Below are 21,278 nucleotides of genomic sequence, written 5' to 3' on the forward strand. Positions count from 1 at the left end.
CTTTTCTCAATTCAACAGCTATTTCAAGCATTTATACTTTGCCTAAATTATCTGGAGCACCTCCTTGACTCTCCCTCTCTCTGAGCACATGGCCTCATCTGCTCCTTCGCATGGAAACAGTCACCAGCAAGGATACCTTCTCCTCACCTTCCTGCACCTCCTCCTATAGATACACAGGTATCTCTCACTCTACCCCAGAAAAAAAAAATGGGCTTTGCATTGAACAAGTGTGAAATTCTCACCCCTGCTCTGGATTTCATCCCGTATTGAATCTTTGGTGATCTTGATCTCCTACTGTCAACTTCTCTCTTGAACCCTCCACAGTTTCCTTCTCATGGTTCCCTTCTCTTGCATATGATCATCTCAAGTCAGCTTTGCCACAAAGTTCCTGTCCTTTCTTTACATATTGTTTGTAACAGAGTTCTTTTCTTTACTCTCAGATTGGGTGCTAACATAAGATTGTTTACATATCTGCATTCATGAGACACTTACCACATTGCTCTCAGAACTGGTTTTTCTTCCTTAGTTAGCAAGTTGTTAGCTACCCCACATTGTAGCCAGGACCTTCACCATTACATTTATTTACTTTGATAGTCATTTCATCTCATCTCCCTACTTCTCTCACACGATGTAACTAATGCACATTTCAATTACTCCCTTGGTACATTTTATATATAGTGTTATTGCCTCTTTGTGTATTTCCTGAAATATTACTATTTATTGTATTTATTTGCAGTTTCATCTTATAAAAGTGTATCGTGTCATGCACAAACTTTTGTGCTCTTGCTTTGTTTTTGCATTTCATACGCTCCTGCTAAAATTCATGCATATTGTTGGATACCATCGTCGTTGTCTTGACTATCACATAAATTCCATTGGTAAATCAATTGCAGAGATCTCATTTACTCTCCCATTAATGATCATTTGAGTAGTTGTGAGATGTTCGACGTTGTGAATGGCACTGCTACAAACTGTCCTGTAGAAGTTCATTTCTGTGTATGTGCAAGTACGTCTGTTGGATATACACTTAGGGTGAGAATTACTGGATCATGTTGAGCTGTAGAAGACAGTACCAAACTCACTAAGTGTTTGTATCCGGTTATACTGCCTTTAACAACCTTGGAGATCATATAGATCCACATACTTTCAAGGCTTGGTAAATGTTTCGCTTAGCCACAATGAAAATAAATACTTTTCTGTATCCACTGATCTCTGAATTCACTGATCTGTATTCACTGTATTCACCCTCTCTGCTTCCTAATGTTTGAATGAGTTTTAGCCATCACAGTCAGGCTTTGACCATACCCACTATCCCACTGGAGCTACTCTAGAAAATATCATTTCGGCCTCTCTCTTGCCAAATTTAATAAGAATATCTCTAGCCATTATAATACCTGATCCTCCAGTACTAGTTGGAACCCTTGACTACCTTTGCCTTCTCTCCATGATACTATAATGTTTTGGATCTCCTCCTACTTGTTTAACTAAGCATCATTGCTTGCCACTGTTTACTCATCTTCTACCTACTTCTAAATGTTGATTTACCCTGAGAACGCCCGCCTCACCCTTGTTCTTCTAGAATAGTCTACTCTCCCTGGTTTCACAAGGTAGAGCGTGGTATAGCTTCTGCTTTCCTCTGCTATCTTTTCCCAGACTTGTACATTAATCGGTGAATCCACAATTCATGTCTCTAATCTAGGCGTCTCTCTTGATCTCCAGACTTTTAATTCTACCCTGTACATGCTGATGATCTGTGTCTTCCGCCAAAGCTCACTCTAACAGACACAGACCAATCTCATTCTTTCTGGTCATCTCCACTGATATGTCACAGGCACCTCACTCTTCACCATTATTCGCACGCATGCACCCACACAGTCACACACACACACACACACACACACACACACACACGCATACACACCCCAAATCACAGCCTTCTGTTCTTGTTATTGTCTATAACATTTAATGGAATATATTTGCCAAGATGTATAAACTTCATGTCAAATGGTATCACTGATTCACCTGTTTGCCTCACACCCTCAATAAAATGTACATCTTAGCAATTCTACATTTTAAATATTTCTCAAGTGTGGTCCCTAACCCTTCATTACTTCTTTCATAGCACTAATTCAGTCATTCTAACTAACTCTTAATCCTGAAACATTCTCCTATTTTGTCCCCCCATGCACTTTCCAGTCAATTCAGATTGACCTTTCCCAAATCCCAAATCTTCCAAGTTTCTCTTGTTTTGAGAACAAATCTAATATATCTTAACATGATATTAATATTATACAGCTTCCGGACAAATAAAAGAAGTAGCTAGAAATGGGTTTGATGGTCAACCCATTTCTAGCTACTTCCTTTATTTGTCCGGAAGCTGTAATTCCCTGGGACATCAATATGGTCTGTGGTTCATGTTGTTTTCTGCCTGGATGAGACTTCTCTACCCTGAGTGTCCTGGTTAAACTCCACCTATCCTTGACCTCATATCAATTATTATCTCCTACAGGAAAGCTCTCTTGACCTCAGCATAGAATATGCCATGCACCTGATACCTTCACGCCCGTATCCCAGCACTAATAATATTTCATTTTAAAACTGCTTCTTATAAAAAAAAATGTCCCCTTTTAACTGAGCTTATAAAGAGCTGACTTTTTAAAATCCCTGTTTCTTGCACCAGAGAAGATACTCAAAATTGTTGCTCACAGAATGAAACAAAGAAAAATAACCATCAGGAAACTGATATTAAAAACAAGTGTTGCATACAAATTTCACATGGATATATAAAAACTGATAGAGAAAACTAATCAGCTTTTTATTCCTCTATATTTTAAGCAGTGTTGTAGTACGATAAGGAATATAAAATTCCAATTAAGATTTTTCCAATTCTCTGTTCGCGTGGAAAAGCTCCCCCTACACAAATTATAAGGAGGAAAATATATATAATATATGTCGGCCTCAAAGTACAAAATTTTGTGCCAATACAGCTATGACATACACTAGTTTGCGTGGTAGAAAGGTTAAGTGATAGCAAAATAATAAAATCACATCGCCAATATTATCATCAACAGCATCATGATTACTACCATTTCTATAGGACTCCATAGTTTCTAAAGTTTCCGTAGAGTCAGTAGCTACAGCATTTCCTTTATCAGTCTGGCTCATTGTTCTTGTGAAATGTGTGTGCCTGATACTCACCCATATATCCTAAGCCTGTGATTGCCAGCAGGAGGAACAAACATAGAAATCCCAGGGTTACTGCAACGATATGCCATGGAAACCCTGTCCAAAATCAGAGAGCAAAATATATAGTAAGCATTGAGCACAGCAAAGCCCTCGGAATTAGAACAAAATGGAACCTCATTCTGGAATTTAAAATGAATCGCGCTATTTATGGTGGTCACAAATCTCATTGCTTATTACATTTAAATACACCCATTGACATATTGAACACCAAACAGAGAGTATCAAATATGTGCAGGCACCATTATCAGGATTTCACTATTTTTTACTTGACATCGTAGTGTTTTCAGATATCAGGAAAACAAACTAAAAACCTTTACCTCTCCTTTTAAACATTGGACGTCTTTTGTCCTGTTGCCTTGAATGGGCTGATTTTAGCTCTGTGTATATTACTCTCTCCTCGCTCATTTCTGAGGGCTGCAGTCAAACAACACGGCTTGATTCCTACGCAATAGTCCATGGGCATAAAAATGACAGTATTCATCATGAAGTAACAGGGACAGCTAATGAATTAAAGTAAACGTTTATCTGCGAACATTAAGAAAAACTTTATTTTCGTTTTTCTTTGTACTACCTTTTAACAGATGGTTACTAATGGTCCACTATGCTTACAAGCTTGTTACGTTAAGCTTTTGTTGTTTTTAAAATAATTGAATCATTGCCAATTTTTAAAAAGGATATATTCCAGCCTCACCTAAAAATCTACATTTATATCATCATTTGAAAATTCATGTTTCACCACTTAGTGTCTGGGTTATGACCAAATGGCAAATATATTGACACCAAATAGACTAAGCGCCTGCTTAGTAAGGACACACACACACCAATTGGACAAAAACCGTGCCTGCCACATTGCTTATGTCAGAGTCTCCTCATTCATTCACATTATCCCTTGAACTTCATAATCGGTGGTTCTTGATTCCTTTTTACAGTGTAAGGAAAATGCGGAGACCATGAGATTTAAGGAAAGGGAGGTTAGGACTACATTAAATGAGGGAGGCATAACTTGTCCTTCTAAAACCTGTGCTGCACAGTGATGCTCTTATTTGTTGATGTGGAAAACTGAGGCTCTGGGAGCATAAACAGTATTCTCAAGGTCAGAAGTCTAGTAAATGGTACTCTTGAGTTAAAATAAATATATATAAGTAAATACATATACAATATATTAAATGTAGTCTAGATCAAATATAGATATAAATATAATAACATATTATACATTATATGTAACTATACAATAAATATATATTTAGTTCAAGTATCTCTATTACATGGAACTTATTTATATGGACCCAAAATATGATCCTTCACCTACCCTTTGCTTATATAAATCATGCTTTCTAAAAAATACCTAATAATCTCTTTCTCCTAGAAAAATATTTATATACATAGGGATTACAAGTGAGAAAGCGTTTTTCCCAAAAGAATATTTTGATACATGTATAAACAACCAGATAACTGTTCTTCCTAAATAGATCTGACTCTTGGGTTTTGAAAATATCTTAATATTTCCCCATTTAATTACTTTCAAATGTCAGTGAACCTGAACAATCACCAAGTAATGATAAAATGTATAAACATATTGTCATTAGTTTTTCAGAAAAAGATTCTCTCTACCAAATTGGCAAATTATAAGGGAAATCTTGTCATAAGGTCGTTTTCCAAGCGAACACATTTTTGTTTAATTGTATTTTAATTAAATATCTGTATAATAAAATAACAAGAAAATAAATTTATAAATAGAAACCTGGGTTTATTTTGATAGAAAAGTAATCATACTGTCAAAGCATTAAACTTTTTTATGACACTTAATGAAGAAGAGGGACTTGCTAATCAGTTTAGGAAATAAGAGAAAAAAACACAGATTTATATTGTCTGAAAAAGGATTAAATATTCTTTACAACATCTAAGGATTAAAAAAATCATATCAGCATAGGAAATATTTTGAGCCAACACATTCTGATCCACTCGTTTTCTCACTTGCAGAATAAAGTTCACGTTCGATATGGATTAACACGGATCCAGGAGTCAGTTCTTGGGGCAACAATCCAAAGCCCTCCCAACTTTGTCCACAGCTTTCCCATAGCAAATGCTACTTTATCCCTCTCTGCTGGACAATGTGACAGCACAGGCACGGGTCACCCAACCTCGCTGGCTGCAATACCTCATCGTACCTGGGATTTCACAGCCGGAAAAGAGCTCGGTCAGGATCACAGCTACGATGATGTGCTGGCTCTGCGGGCCTTTCGCCTCTGCTTTGACTCCACAAGGTACTAGTTGACGTGCTTGACTGACTCTCAGAGAGACCGTGTCAGGAGAAAGATAGCCAATGGCCATGTGACATTAGATACTCCCCCGCATGGTTTCCACTGGCCTCAGGGTCTCCTTTACTCCTGCACTCTGTGTCAGACAGGAGTCCTAGAGACCTCAAATGCTGAAGTTTTCAGACATTCTGTGGATCAGTACAAACCTGAGCTTTAGCAGTTACCTTGAAGCATAAAAACAAAAAGGCATTCTCAAAATCTCATGAGGTTAGGTAATGCTTAACAATAAAATTTAAAGATTATAAAAATAAAAGGGAAATATCAATATTCTACCTGGCATGATTTATACATCTTCTTTTTATAGAATGAAGCTAAGTTCCCCATTATAAATATATATATATGGCAAAATATATATTTATAGAATGAAGATAAGTTCCCAATTATAAATATATATATACATATATATGAACATATATACATATATATGTATATATATATATATGGCAAAAGTAGATAAATAGCAAAGTGTGCATAAATGTTAGCCTGTTTTTTTTAACAAAATCCTAAGGCTATCCAGATTGCTTAATATATTACAAATCCTAAATACCTAAAAATTGAGGTGAATGATTTGAAAAATATCACATTTCTACTTATTTCTGTGTTTTCTTTAAATTGCTTGAAGAAGCAGACTCTTTACATAAAAAAAAACTTGGGACAAAACAAAGACACATGATTAAAATATTGAATACATTTGACCGTACTCCTTTGAAAGCATCAAAGCCAAATTCATCTGTTCCACTATTTGTAGCAAATACTATCAGAGCATGTTTGTTTTTTTAAATAATGAGTGTAAGCAATTATATTTATTGTATAAAGGTAGAATTGACAAGATTAACATTAAGAATATTGTCGAACTTAAACACTTGTAAGACAGTGGCAATATCTACCTTTTGCTACATTTATATGATTTTTAAGTACAAAAGTAAATATACACACACAGACATGCCCTAAAGCTGAGCAATGAGCTGTTTTTCAGGATAGTTTATGAAATGGTTTTATTTTGTTTCTTAAATATAAAAATATATGGTTATAATATAAAAGTACATATTCTGCATATTATAAAATAGGTTTTATATATGAAAAATTGTATGTAATTTAAATTTTATAATGTGGGTTACCTTATATTATCCCTGTTGGATTGTATAATCTGTTTATGCTGTTACACACCAAATGCAGATATCTTACCCAGTGTGAGTTAGCTTGTTTGCTTGAAGGCAGCTCAAAGCAGCCATTTAGAATCTAGAGAAAAAAATAAACTCTCTGAAAGCAAGTTTTAAAATACATTATTTGTGGGGTGCCTGGGTGGCTCAGTCGGTTAAGCGTCTGACTTCGGCTCAGGTCATGATCTCGCAGTTTCTGAGTTCAAACCGCACCTCGGGCTCTGGGCTGACACCTCAGAGCCTGGATCCTACTTCAGATTCTGTCTCTCTCTCTCTCTCTCTCTGCTCTTCCCGTACTTGCTCTCTCTCTCTCTCTCAAAAACAAATAAACAGTAAAACAGTAAAATAAACAAGTAAAATACATTATTTGTTCCATGCAGTGAGCAGTTCTATGCCCTGTTTAACCCTACAAGTAAGTGTTAGGCAGGAACAAAAGCAGGAACCATATGATATGGTTTTTTCATATCAACCACATTGATCTGTCCATCTGAAGGCCCCCAATGCTGTGAAGCTTCAAGAGTCTTCTTAGAAATGTGCACTAATAACAATAAATCCACCTCAATGCCAGCCACACCAGGGGAAGTCTTTTCAAAAGCACTGTCTCCTGGTTGGAGCTCCCTTTTCCATCACTCCCAAACCACAACTGTCTCATCCTCTTCTAAATACTGGTGGGAACACCTGTGAAGTCTCTAGCTTTCTTTTTTCTGGTTTGCCTTTGGCTCACGCTGTTTCTTTTTAAGATCTAGCTCATTGCTTTCAGGAAGTAGGTTTCTGACACGAATAGAGATAATGAAGAAAACATTCTACAAATTTCCCAGGCGACAGGGCTCTCTCTTAAAGGCAAACATGGTTTTCAAGCATGCCTATGGACTGTGATCTGCCAGGCCCGGGGTGTCATTCCTCTGCACGGCAGCCAGACAGCTCTATCTATGGCTTATGTCAAATTCCCCAGTGCCAAACGATGTCATTTGACAGAAATGTATTTCATCATTTCTTTTGCTACCAACTATTATATACCTCACTGGTAAGGAATGATTAAGCCAGCACATGGACTTTGGACATGTATTTTAGAGGGTGAAGAGTACGACCTCTAAACTCTCAGGACAGCGCTGTCTTCCGGGTTGTGGGGTGATAAGACCCACTGCAGTTTATACCCCTGTGCTTCCAAAGCAGCAGGTGAAGTGACTTCAGCAGCATCCAGCAGACCTTCTATGCAAATGAGTCTGCTGGGAGATGGGGCTTCAGGATCAGAATCTATTAGGTGGTATTGAATAACAGGTGTATATGTCAGGAACCAAGCAGAAAATGGACTCTAAAAGTTAGCACAGGTTACAGGAATGTGTTGCCTCTGATCTTTTACAAAGTTGTAGAGATGACATTTATTTTTGTTTCATATTAACAAATCATCTGATACATCTATATCCCTAAAAATTTGGAACAAACATCCAGTGAGAAGTAATTATTAGCAATTTTTGTTCTTAGGGCTTTTTTTAATATATTTTTTTTCGTTCATTTATTTATTTTTGAGAGACAGAGTGACACAGAGCACTATTGGGGGAGGGGCAGAAGACCAGACACAGAATCTGAAGCAGGCTCCAGGCTTCGTGCAAATGTTCAGCACAGAGCCCGACATGGGGCTCCAACCCACAAACAGTGAGATCATGACCTGAGCCAAAGTCGGTCACTTAACCGACGGCGCCACCCAGGCGCCCCAGTTCTTAGGGCTTTTTAAATAAGATGCCAGCTTTATCATACCTAAAATAGATAGAATATGTTCTAGAATACCTTTCAAACCATATAGCTTTAAATATTTTATCAATAGTATTACAGCAAGTAAAAAGGTAAAGTATTATGGTCAGAATATACGTATATTACTATATTTTTAGGATTGACATTTTAATTTTCTATTTTGAGGGATGAGGCTATTTTTAATAACCTCATTATAAAGACATTATCCCCAAAGGCCTTTCTGTCTTTAAAACACCCACACACTTTTTTACCTCAATGTCAGAGTATTTTTAGTGCTTCTTAAAATGTTTCTTATACCTCTTTTCTACTTCGACTTTTATTTTTCCTATAAGGTTTCACTGAAACATCACTCATGCTCACTGTCTCTACAGTCAGCAAGCCTCTCCTGCATCAAAGAAAAGTACATACAATAGTGGCATTGAGCAAAAAAGAATAAGGTAGTAGAAACCACGATATAACTGCAAGATGAAATAATAAGTAAGTAAAATGAGACGGAGAGAGAAAGAAAGGATGATGATAACATAAGTCAAGAGAACAAGCAGTGTGGTAGCAGAATCTAACTAAATTACTGTGAACTTTATGATAAAGCAGGCAGATTCCATAAAACTTTAAAATAATTTGGGGCACCTGGGTGGCTCAGTCGGTTGAGTGTCCGTCTCCAGCTCAGATCATGATCTCACACTCCGTGAGTTCGAGCCCCACGTGGGGCTCTGTGCTGACAGCTCAGAGCCTGGAGCCCGCTTCAGATTCTGTGTCCCCACCTCTCTCTGCCCCTCCCCTGCTCATGCTCTGTCTCTCTCTGTCTCAAAAATAAATAAATAAAAATTCAAAAAAAAATTTTTGAAATAATATTCCAAGAGCAAAGGTGCAAGAGGAAACAGGTTTCCATTTTTATTTTTCAAAGTATGTGCTTCTTATATACTATTCTCACTTATTTCTTCTTGTATACTAAAATTGGTAAAGGTAAGAGGGATAGGAGTTTGTGTGAACAGAAATGAAAGGCATGAAGGGAGACAGTTTGCTTTATGTCTGAGCTTAGAGTATTTCCATGTGTAATTGTTTTTCAATAACACACATTAATGCATTACATCTCAAATTATTTGGGAGCACTTCTTTTATACTTGTGCCTTTAGTAGTTAACGATTTTTCCTTCTGCAATCACTGCTTCTCTTGGAATTTTTTCTTACCTTAGTTTCAAGCACAGTGTCTAGTTCAGTAAACCGTCAATAGAAACAGAACTATCATTTTAAAAAAGCATGATTTTCGCTTAATGGGGTTTATGAGCAATGGGCAAAGAAGGAATTCTTGAGACACCTGTGATGCAAAAAGGTGATTTTATTAAAGCACGGGGACAGGACCTGTGGGCAGAGAGAGCTATCCTGGGATTGGGAGAAGTGGCTGATTATATATTTTTTAGTTAGTGGGGATTAAGGAGAGCATAAGCCTCTAAAGAATTTGGAAGCAAGGTTTTCAGGGCCATGAGGAGCTAGCCACAGTTAAGATAAGGTTAGTTTTAGTTTTTAAAAAAACAAAAACATGAAGGAAGGCAGCCATGAGTTCCTCAAGGAAGGTCACACTCTGCGTGTCTCAGGAGTCTATCCGTGGGCTGCTAGCTGGAAGGAAATTTAATTTCAACTGTATTACCCCTGCCTTTGTTTCATTCTCATGCTTCCCATTTTTGCTGTTTCCTGTCATATAGCCTATTTCCAACAATTACGAAATAGTATTACGTTATGTTTTTTTACAGGAAAGGTCAAAGTAGACTCCCCGTTTACTAGTCACCTACCTTTAGTGCCATTTTAGTAGAGGCAGCAATGCAAACCAGACCTCTCTAAGAATTTGAGTTACCTAAAAATGTGACAGGGACTGAGTTCATTATCACTTGAGATTTTTAACCAGAAGTAAGATGGGAGGCCAGAGGGAAGCAAAGATGGTGGCACAGTGCCAGGACTCTAGGCTTGTCTGGTCCCCGGAAAACACTAGAGGACTATAAAGTCATTCTGAATTCCCAAGAAATTGACCTGACAACTCACAGAACACCCTCCACCACTAGAGGGAGAGGAGAAGCCACATCAAGGGAGGTAGGAAGTGCAGAAATGTCGTTTGGGGCAGAAGCGGGTCATGGATGCTGTGGAGGGGAGGGGCCCTGGGCACAGAGAGAGGCTAGAGAGAGAAGCACACAGGGGAATGCACAGGAGACACTCCCCCAAAGCCATTACCTGGGAAGAGGAGAGGGACTGATTTTCCTGACTCTTTGGAACCAGCGGGGCCTGAAGACTGGACTTCTAGAGGTCACTGGGCTTGGCTGCGATAGAGCCCAGAGGACACTGCCCACCACAGGTGGCATGATCTGGGGATCGCCTGGAGCACCCGGAGAAAGACAGTTCGCTCTTCTTGAAGCACATCTGTGAGAGGTGACATGGGCAGAGTCGCCTCTCCAGGGACAAAGGGGCCGCCAGGTGCCATTTCCCTCCTGTTCCCCTCAGCACAGTCCCAGAGACACCTGATGAAGGCAGTCAACCCAGACACTGACTGCCCAGCCAGCTGGCTCCTAGCCCCACCCCACTATGCTCTGGTGCCACTGCCCTTCTGAAGAACACCCCGGGCACCTGCCCACACCAGGTCCCTAAGGCGCAGAGTTTTAAGTCAGCAGTCTCAGCTGGGATAGAGCCGGGAGGGCACTGCGCTGCTCCTGGAGAGAAGACAGGCAAACATCCTGGAGGCACACAGCTTGAAACTGTCTTGCCCCGGGGTGGGGATTATTCGGTCTTCTCACAGTGCCTCCCTGAGAGCAGCAAGCACAGAGACCCCTCTCTGGGGACAGGGGAGCTGGTAGCCATGCCCCACCTGCCCCTCAGCCCAAGCAGGGAAGCCCCAGCAGAGCAGTGACGCTGGCTGGCTGACCTCCTGACACCAAACCCCACACCATGTGCCCCCGCAGTGCTGCCCCATAGGGAAACCTCTTCGTGCATATTTATAGCTTATGTGCTTTCCCAGGACAATATGAATATGACGCGGTAACCACATCTCTGGTGTCATCTTCAGAGACAAAAGAGCAGCCAGTTTCCTCAGAAGCGAAAACTTACACTGCGCCTGCCAACCCGACAAAGATAACAAAAAAACAGAATCATCTAAAGAAGGTGAAGTTCACATAGAGGACCTAGGTCACCCGTTCTCCCCTCGGATACCCTGTGTGTACATGAGTCAAGTAACTAAAACAGAAGCCACTGGCTCCAAACTGAGACAGTCAGTTTCGTGAGGTTGCCTGGTCTACACAAAAAGCAGTGTTAAAATCCAAATGCCCGTGGTTATTATACTCCAGAGAATTGAAGTCGTTTGGATGCTATCGTCATACTTTCGTAACTGATTCAAGTATAGAAATCGGTTCTTCTCAATTGGTTTGGAAACAGGATGCCTCCAGATGTACAACTGACGCATTCTGTGACGCTTCCAGGAATAACACTTGATTGACATTATTTGACACATGTTTGGGGTTATAACTTCTTCTGTGTAATAGCTGTGCCTATCCTACTGTGGAAATCAGTAGTGAGGCTCCACTGAGAAAACTGTGGATGTTTGTACATGTATGAAACCATGTGATGTTGCAAACTAATAAATACCTTCTGACGGTCGGTCAAGAAAAGTGATTTGAACAGATACATTTTCGAAGTGTGTTTACGTTCTTAAAACCAATTCCATATATCTAATATTCCACTTTGACTTCCTAAGTTATTGAGATAAATCAAGCAATTTTTTTGTATACGTAGAATAAGACGTGGTAACAGACAAGGTAGTCGAACCCAGGCATGTAACTCTGGGTTCACTGTTGTTTCCAACTGATCAATGTTCTTCTCAATTTATAATTCCCAGTTTGAAGACATTTAAGAGTTAGGGTCTTGAATTTGTGGGATAGTCCCGGTCAAAACACTGCTCTATTTTTTTATGGCTCTTTTTTTTTTAAGTTTATTCATTTATTTTGAGAGAGAGAAAGACAGAGAGGGAGAGGGGCAGAGAGAATCCTAGGCAGGCACACGGTGAGCGCAGAGCACCACATAGGGCTCAAACCCACAAACCCTGAGGTCATGACCTGAACCAAAACCAAGAGTTGGAGAAGGCTTAACTGACTGAGCCACCCAGGTGTCCCAAAACTCTGCTCTTTAATTCAGTGTTTTCTCTGCTGACCTCTTCCGTGTCTCATTTTCTCCCTGGGCAGGGTTTTCAGTGCCATTTGCCTGGTGTTTCATTGTAGTGATTCTTGGAATCTTCTGTTTTCTTTCTCCTTAACAGCTAAAGTCTTGGGATTCACTGGTAAGTTAAACAAGATCTGTGCCCTGAAACAAATATCTCCCTCTTTAGGGATTACCGTTTTCACTTGTCTTTCTTTTCTGCTAGTTCCATAGCTGTGATCTCTAGTTCTACCCAGGAAGCCATGCCACCTTCACCACTAATGTAATTACCTGACCATTTACAAAATTCCTCAGACGTTTCTGATGTCTCCTGTACGTACAAAGCCAGGATCATATTTGAGGTTTTGGATGGTCCAATGAATTGGACCAGGAAAGGATGTATTTGAGGTTTTGTAGACGGTCAATCATGCTGGGTACAGAGTAAATTTCTCTCCCCTCTCTGACACCTCCTTTCAATAAATTGTCCTGTCCTCTTGGGTGTACCTCCATGTCTCCACTCTGCAGCTCATATGAAGTTTTTAAATCGTTCATTCTCAGAAACATTTAATACAATCACCAATACTTTTTCTCCTGTACTATTTCAATCACCTCCTGAAGTCAACAGACTTTCAAACTCCTATTTGAATTGAATTCAACTTCTGCAAATATATCTCTGATCATGTGGCCAAATGCCAAGAAACCATTGATGGTTCTGCCTTCTTTCCTGCATTAAGGTAAAGTTCCACTACTTATATCTGTTTTCATGAATCATAATCTGATTACAACCAAATAATTATAAGCTCAAGAGCCATGGCTCAAGGGCTATAGACTTTCACTGTGCTTATCAAGATCTAATACATTTCCTTAAGTATATATTTCTTAATTTAAGATATGCTCTTAAGACAAGCTCCAAAGACTCTAAATGGTTGATTTTTTTTATAATAGTGGTTTTCTTTAGTTATGATTGTTTTACTGAGGAGCAGTTCTACAGAGATTATTATGTCACGATTCTGCAAGGAAGACTCCTATATGTGCATTTTAATATAGTCTTTCGAGGTGAAAACCTCTACATTCGCTAGCCATGACACTTTCTGGGAGTCTTACACATCATGGATGTTTATCTAGTCTTTTCTGGATTCAACTCTAGCTTACATCTCAATCCTGCATCTGACAAATCACAGCAATGTGAGACAAGAAATTGTGCTATAATTGTGTGAGCTCAATTGTCTAACCTCAAACAGAGGAAGTTGAGGAATAACTTTAGGATGATTCAAGTTACATAATCAGAGTCCCTCACAATGCCCTAATCCAAGTGTTTTATTCCCTATTAATTAATGAGCACCTGGAAGAATTTCCAGGTCATACTTTTTTTCATTATTCTCTCTTCCCGGGCTCTGGGAGATGATTTTCATGTGAAGATTTGTTTTATTTAGTTCTTATTTGCTTATTTAGTTACTTAGTTGTTGTTTTCCTTTCAAGTTTTTATCTAAATACCAGCTGTTAACGTATAGTGTAATTTTAGTTTCAGTAGCACAATTTTGTGATTCATCACTTACATACAACACCCAGTGCTCATCACAACAAGTGCCCTCCTCAATGCCCATTACCTATGTGACCCATCCCCGCGCCACCTTTTCTCTGGTAACCTTCAGTTGGTTCTCTATTGCTAAGAGTCTGTTTCTTGGTTTGCCTCTCTTTTTTGTCCCAGTGTTTACTTGTTTTTCTTCCTAAATTTCACTAGGAGTCAAATCATACAGTGTCTGTCTCTCTCTGGCTGATTTCTTTCACTTAGTGTAATATGCTCTAACTCCTTATCATTGCAAATGGCAAGGTTTCATTCATTTTACAGCTGAGTAGTATCTCATTATATGTATATATACCACTTCTTTATTAATTCATCAGTTGATAGACATTTGTGCTGCATCACAGGAGAGTTCTACTATTGACTTTGTGAGGAACCTCCATACTTTTTCCAGATGGCTTGACCAGTTTGCATTCACACCAACAGTGCAAATCAGATCCCCTTTCTCTGCATCCTCGCTGACACCGGTTGTACCTTGTGTTGATGATTTTAGCCATTCTGACAGGTGGGACGTGATATCTAACTGTAGTTTTGATTTGTATTTCCCTGATGATGAATGATGTTGAGCATCTTTCCATGTGTCTGTTGGCCATCTATGACTTCTATGAACAATGTCTATTCATGTCTCCTGCCCATTTTTGATTGGATTTGATTGGATTATTCACATTCTGGGTGTTCAGTTTTATACGTTCTTTAAATAAATACTAACCCTTAGCAGATATGTCACTTGCAAATATGTCCTCCCGTTCCAAAGGTGGCCATTTAGTTTTTTTGAGGGTTTCCTTCACTGTGTAGAAGCCTTTTATTTTGATGAGGTCCCAATAGTTCACTTTTGCTTTTGTTTTCCTTGCCTCTGGAGACATGTCTAGTAAGAAGTTGTTATAGCCAATGTCAAAGAAGTTACTACCTGTGTTCTCTTCTAGGATTTTGTTGGTGTTCTGTCTTACATTTAAGTCTAATCAATCTTGAAATTGTTTTGTATGGTGTGAAAAAAGTGATCCAGTTTCATTCTTTTGCAAAAAAAATACCATTTATTGAAGAGATATTCTTCTTACCATTGGATATTCTTTCCTGCTTTGTCGAAGATTCATTGACCACATACTTTTTGAGATCATTTCTGAGTTTTCAATGCTGTTCCGTTGATCGATGTGTCTATTTTGGTGCCAGTTACCACACTGTTTTAATTACTTCAACTTTGTGATATAAGTTGAAGTCTGGAATAGTGATACCTCCAGTTCTTCTTTTCTTTTCCAAAGTTGCTTTGGAGTGTTTCATGGCTGTATACAAATTTTAGGATTGTTACTTCTAGCTAACTCTGTGAAAAATGCTGTTGGTATTTTTTTTTATTTTATTTTTTATTTTTTAAAATTTACATCCAAATTAGTTAGCATACAGTGCAACAATGATTTTAGGAGTAGATTCCTTAATGCCCCTTACCCATTTAGCCCATCCCCCCTCCCACAACCCCTCCAGTAACCCTCTGTTTGTTCTCCATGTTTAAGAGTCTCTTACGTTTTGTCCCCCTCCCTGTTGTTTTTATTACTTTTGTTTCCCTTCCCTCATGTTTATCTGTTTTGTCTCTTAAAGTCCTCACATGAGTGAAGTCATATGATATTTGTCTTTCTCCGACTAATTTCGCTTAGCATAATACCCTCCGGTTCCATCCACTTGTTTGCAAATGGCAAGATTTCATTCTTTTTGATTGCCAAGTAATACTCCATTGTGTGTGTGTGTGTGTGTGTGTGTGTGTGTGTGTGTATGTGGTGTGTGTGTGTGTGTGTGTGTATATATATACATATATATATATGTATATATATATATGTATATATATATACCACATCTTCTTTTTCCATTCATCAGTTGATGGACATTTGGGCTCTTTCCATACTTTGGCTATTGCTGATAGTGCTGCTATAAACATGGGAGTGCGGGTGTCCCTTCAAAACAGCACACCTGTATCCCTTGGATAAATGCCTAGTAGTGCAATTGCTGAGTCGTAGGGTAGTTCTAGTTTAGGTCTGCTGCAAATCTGATTTCTCTTCCCTTGTAGGTTAGGGACTCTTTTTCCTTGCTGCTTTCATGATTCTTTCTCTGCCTGAGTATTTTGTGATTTTGACTATGATATGCCCTGTTGATGGTCAGTTTTTGTTGAATCTAATGGGAGTCCTCTGTGCTTTCTGGATTTTTATGTCTGTGTCTTTCCCCAGGTTAGGAAAGTTTTCCGCTATGATTTACTCACATAACCCTTCTACCCCTATTTCTCTCTCTTCCTCCTCTGGGACCCCTATGATTCTGATGTTGTTCCTTTTTAATGAGTCACTGATTTCTCTAATTCTTAAATCGTGCTCTTTTGCCTCAATCTCCCTCTTTTTTTTCTGCTTCATTATTCTCTATAAGTTTGTCCTCTGTGTCGCTGATTCTCTGTTCTGCCTTGTCCATCCTTGCCGCCGCTGCATCCATCCGTGATTGCAGCTCAGTTATAGTATTTTTAATTTCATTCTGGCTATTTTTTACTTCTTTTATATCTGCAGAAAAGGATTCTAATCTATTTTCGACTCCACCTAGTATTCTTATTATCGTGATTCTAAATTCTGGTTCAGACATCTTGCTTGTGTCTGTGGTGGTTAAATCCCTGGCTGTCATTTCTTCGTGTTCTTTCTTTTGGGGTGAATTCCTTTATTTTGTCATTTTGAAGGGAGAAAAGGAATTAGTGAGGTAGAAAAATTGAAATTAAAGAAATTAAAATTTTAAAAATATTAAAATTAAAAATTAAAAAGACACACACAAAAATCGAATAGATGATGCTAGATCCTAGGTGTGTTTTGGTCTGGGTGTACAAAGTGGTTTGACAGATTAGAGAAACAAACAAACAAACAAAAACAAAAACAAAAAAAGAAGAGGAAAGAGCAAAAAAAAAAAGGAAATCGTTTGAGAATTGAAAAAATGAATACACTAAAGTAGACTAATACACACAAAAGTAGAGAATGTAGTAGAAAAAATTATAGAAAAATATTTTTAATAAAAATTAAAAAGAAATATGAATTTTTTTGTTTTTTGTATTTAAGAAAAAAGAAAAGAAACGAAAAAGAGAAAAAAATTTAAAAAAGAAAAGAAAAAAGAAATCGTTTGAAAATTTGAAAAAGTGAATACACTATAGTAGACTGAAATAAAATGATGGGAGTAAGATAAAATTTTTTAAAATTTACATAAAAGCAAAAAATATAGTAATAAAAATTAAATAAAAATAATTTTAAAAGAAATTGAAAGTAAAAATGAAATTTTTCTGCATTCAAGAAAAAGAAAAGAAGTGAAAAAGAGAAAAAAGAAAAAGAAAAAAGGAAATTATTTGAAAATTTAAAAAGGTGAGTACACTGAAGTAGATTAAAATAAAATGATGGAAGTAAAGTAGAATTTGAAAAAATTTACACAAAAGTAAAAAATATAGTAATAAAAATTAAAGATATTTTTAATAAAAATTGAAAATAAAAATGAGTTTTTTCTCTTTCTGTATTCAAGGAAAAGAATTGTAAAAAAGAAAAAGGAAAAAGAGAGGGAAAAAAATTGAATAGATGCACCTGCTAACAGATTGAAGTAGGACTGAAATTGCTTCATTTTCCCCTAGAGGTGAGTCCATGTAGCTCTTTATAGTCCATAAATTAAGCCCGCAGTGAGGTTTGTGTTCTTGAAGAGCGAAGTTGGCCCAGTTGGGCAGGGCTCGGTGTAACAGCTCCGCTCTCCACTAGATGGCGCTGCTAGCCTACTGGGGTGGCTTGTTGCGGTGCTCGTCAGTGCGCATGCACATGACCGTGAAAATTGGCGCCACCCAGCCTGTTCTCCTGGATCAGCAATAGTGCACCCGTCCTCCGTCTTCAGCTCTCATCCACTCCCCGCTTTTCCACTCTCCGTGACCAGGCCCCAGGCAGTACCTCTCTCCCGAGTTTTGCCTCAGATGCGGCTGTTTTCCCAGGCCCCTTCTGAAGGACTGCGGCTTTGACCCACTCCGCCCCTCTGCGGGAGGGTCTCACCGAGCAATGGCCGAATGTTGGCTGCACCCAGGAACTTCTGCTGGACCCTGCTATTGCCAGTGCCCCGAGACTGCGGCCAGGTGCCAGCCTGCCCCAAAAAAGATCACAAGACAGTGTAGCCTTAGCATTTCAGGGACCATGGAAAATCGCAACACACATCTGGCACCAGGCTTCACCCTCAACGACCTTGTTCCAGCACCAGCGAATGTGGCCACCTTCCGGGGTCTGCTGGGACCAGGTGGCTTCAACAGTCTCTACCAAATGTCCTTCCAGCAGTGGAACTGCTTTTCCCCGCGTGGCCCGAGAACCTCCCAGACCCCACTCTGCTCCTGGGGATTCACCTTTCCCACCAGAGCACCGCCAGGTATCGAGCTGCGGAGTTGCAGCCTTTGCGCTCTCCTTATTTACAGTCTTAATGGAATGTAAACCCTCTTGTTTCTCCTTTCTCCCTGTTTAGTTTAGTCCGTGTGGCTGTTTCCAATTTTCCACCTTCTCTCCAGCTGCTTTTGGGGAGGGGTGCTTTTCCCGTATTCTCTGCCCCCCCCCACCCAGTCTCCATCCTCTCTCCGCCCTCAAAGGGGTTCCCTACCTTTCAGGGCGTCTTGCTCCCCAAGTTCAGCTCTTCGTGTCGCGTACCTGCTGAGTTCTGTGGTTCAGGTTGTGCAGACTGTTGTGTTAATCTTCCCATCAGTTTTCTAGGTGTGTAGGATGGTTTAGGGTTGGTCTGGCTGTATTTCATGGACGCGAGACACACAAAAAACTTCCATGCTGTTCCACAGTCTTGGCTCCTCCCCGACAAAATTTTTTTATAAAGAACCAGACTTCTTAAAGTCGTAGAGTCTTCCTCTCTCATTTCAGAATGTCCTTGCTTTTTTATGGGCTGTACCAATATGCCAGCCTCTGGCAGAGATGATGCTGGAATATTGGGTGCACCAGCGTGAGCGACATCAGACCCCTCACCTCTGCCCTGTCACGTGGAGACAGCCACATTATGAGCACAGGTTGGTGGAGTAAGAGAGTATCAGCTCTCCAGATGAGGATTAAGAAGCAAACTTCTCCATACTGTTTCTGCAACTCACACGGATTTAGGAAGACCTGAGTTAAGATCAAGAGCCACACTTAACTGACTGAGGCACCCAGGTGCCCAGCACTATCTCGATCATTGTGTCTTTGTATAAGTCTTCAGGTACGATCATGTGAGTTCTCCTACTTTGTCCTTTCTCAAATTTGTTTTGACAATTTTTTTTGAAGTTCAGTTAGTGGCCATATTTTTATTAGAATTCCAATACCCGCTAAAGGGAATCTGGGCTCCTTGGAGAGATGGTTGATATTAAGTCTGGGGTAGGAAATACACAAGATGAGCCTGGAGCATGTGTACTGCTAGAAAATAGGGGAGTGCTTAAACTAATGGGGTTGTGTCCAAGGGATCGAGGGACCAGGTGAACGAATTCCCAATGGCTAAAGCAACAGCAATTTAAGCAACAAAATAAATGAAGTACTCCTGGACTATAAACCAAAATATAACATAAATATCCATCAGTCCATAATAACATAAAATAATTGATCAAATAAATAAATGGGGGTAATGAGACAAACTTTTCATGCAGAAGAATTCCAAATATAATTCCAAGTATAGTTTTACTCCCGCTTCAAGGAGAAGGGCCTGACTCATCGGTCTGTAAGTATGCATTGCACATCATGATTTCCTTCCAAAAAATCATTATAGAATCGTATGGAAAACAAAGAATAGCTTTACAATGGAACACCTGACAAATATTACCACACTGAACAAAGTTATCAACAGTGACAGGCCATATTCATAGCATGCACTCTCGATACAATGTGATAAAAGTGGCTCTGGAATTGTGTCAGCTTCCGCCCCAAACTTATGGCCCCAGTCTACTCATGAGAAAAATATCAGACTGAGGGATATTTTTTAAATACCCAGAAAGTCCTCCTCAAAACTATCAAGATCGTTAAGAACAAGGAAAATCTGTAACACCAAGGGGGAACTTAAGAAGACAGGGCAGCTAACTGGGATGTGGTAATCTGGATGGGATCCTGGAATAGAAAATCTGAGTAAATTATGCATTTTAAGTAATAAAAAGATATTAGTTTTTGTTTCTTAATTATAACAAATATACAATAGTAATATAGCATGTAAATATAGATTGCGTGCAGAGTATTTGGGAACTCTGTACTGTCTTTGCATTTTTTTCTGTACATTTAAAATGATTCTAAAAACAAAGCATTCTAAAAAGTAAAATCAGTATGTAAGTTTCTCCCAAATAAAATCTTACTGGGTTTCTGATTTGGATTGACTTAAATCGTAGATTAGTTTAGGGAGAAGTGAACTTATAACCATATTGAGACTTCCCATCTAGGAACATAGTATAGTTTTCAATTTCTTTCTTTTTTTTTTTAATGTTTTTAATGTTTATTTATTTTTGAGAGACAGAGACAGAGTGTGAGCAGGGAAGGGTCAGAGAGAGAGAGGGAGACACAGAGTCCAAAGCAGGCTCCAGGGCTATCAGCACAGAGCCTGATGCGGGGCTTGAACTTACGGACTGAGAGATCATGACCTGAGCCAAAGTCAGACACTTAACTGACTGAGCCACCCAGGTGCCTCTATGTGTCTTCTTTAATTTCTCTTATTGGTGTTTTATAATTTTCAGCATATAGATGGTACATATGTTTTGGTATATATGCACTTTACTTTATGTGATACTGTACCCAAACCAAAGTGAGTTTGCTCCTTGTTGAGTCACAGATAGAAACTACACCAAGTGAGTTGTCACACAAAGGAAACTTTATTTGCAGCAAATAAGGACATCATGGGGAGTAACTAAAGTCGTGACATGCAAAGCAATGGAGAATAGGTTCCTTTTTTTTAGAGCTAGGATGAAAAAGAGGATCCACATCACCATATGTAGAGAAGGGCATGAGGTCACACATGCACCTTAAGGAAACAGGCCTCCACACACACTGTGTGTTATGTAAATAAGGCTTGTGCTCCTCCTTGGGGGAAGATT

General features: G+C 39.1%; 1 protein-coding gene across 4 annotated transcripts in view; it reads right to left on the bottom strand.

The window, feature by feature from the left end:
* The window catches only part of LOC106965723 (NKG2-D type II integral membrane protein-like), a 56,457-nt gene that overhangs the window by 11,150 nt on the left and 24,029 nt on the right, over positions 1-21,278 (bottom strand). Inside the window, exons 2-3 of one of the 4 annotated variants that reach the window (XM_053225825.1) lie at positions 3,564-3,687; positions 3,199-3,282 (exon numbers count right to left, since the gene is read on the bottom strand). The exons of 2 other annotated variants lie outside the window; for them this stretch is intronic. In XM_053225825.1, the coding sequence (XP_053081800.1) occupies positions 3,199-3,282; positions 3,564-3,651 (172 nt within the window). In that variant the 5' untranslated portion in view covers positions 3,652-3,687. The remainder of the gene's footprint in view (positions 1-3,198; positions 3,283-3,563; positions 3,688-21,278) is intronic. One more of the 4 variants, XM_053225828.1, reaches the window with a different exon arrangement.

Source organism: Acinonyx jubatus, chromosome B4 (genome assembly GCF_027475565.1).
Source record: "Acinonyx jubatus isolate Ajub_Pintada_27869175 chromosome B4, VMU_Ajub_asm_v1.0, whole genome shotgun sequence".
Lineage (NCBI taxonomy): Eukaryota > Metazoa > Chordata > Mammalia > Carnivora > Felidae > Acinonyx > Acinonyx jubatus.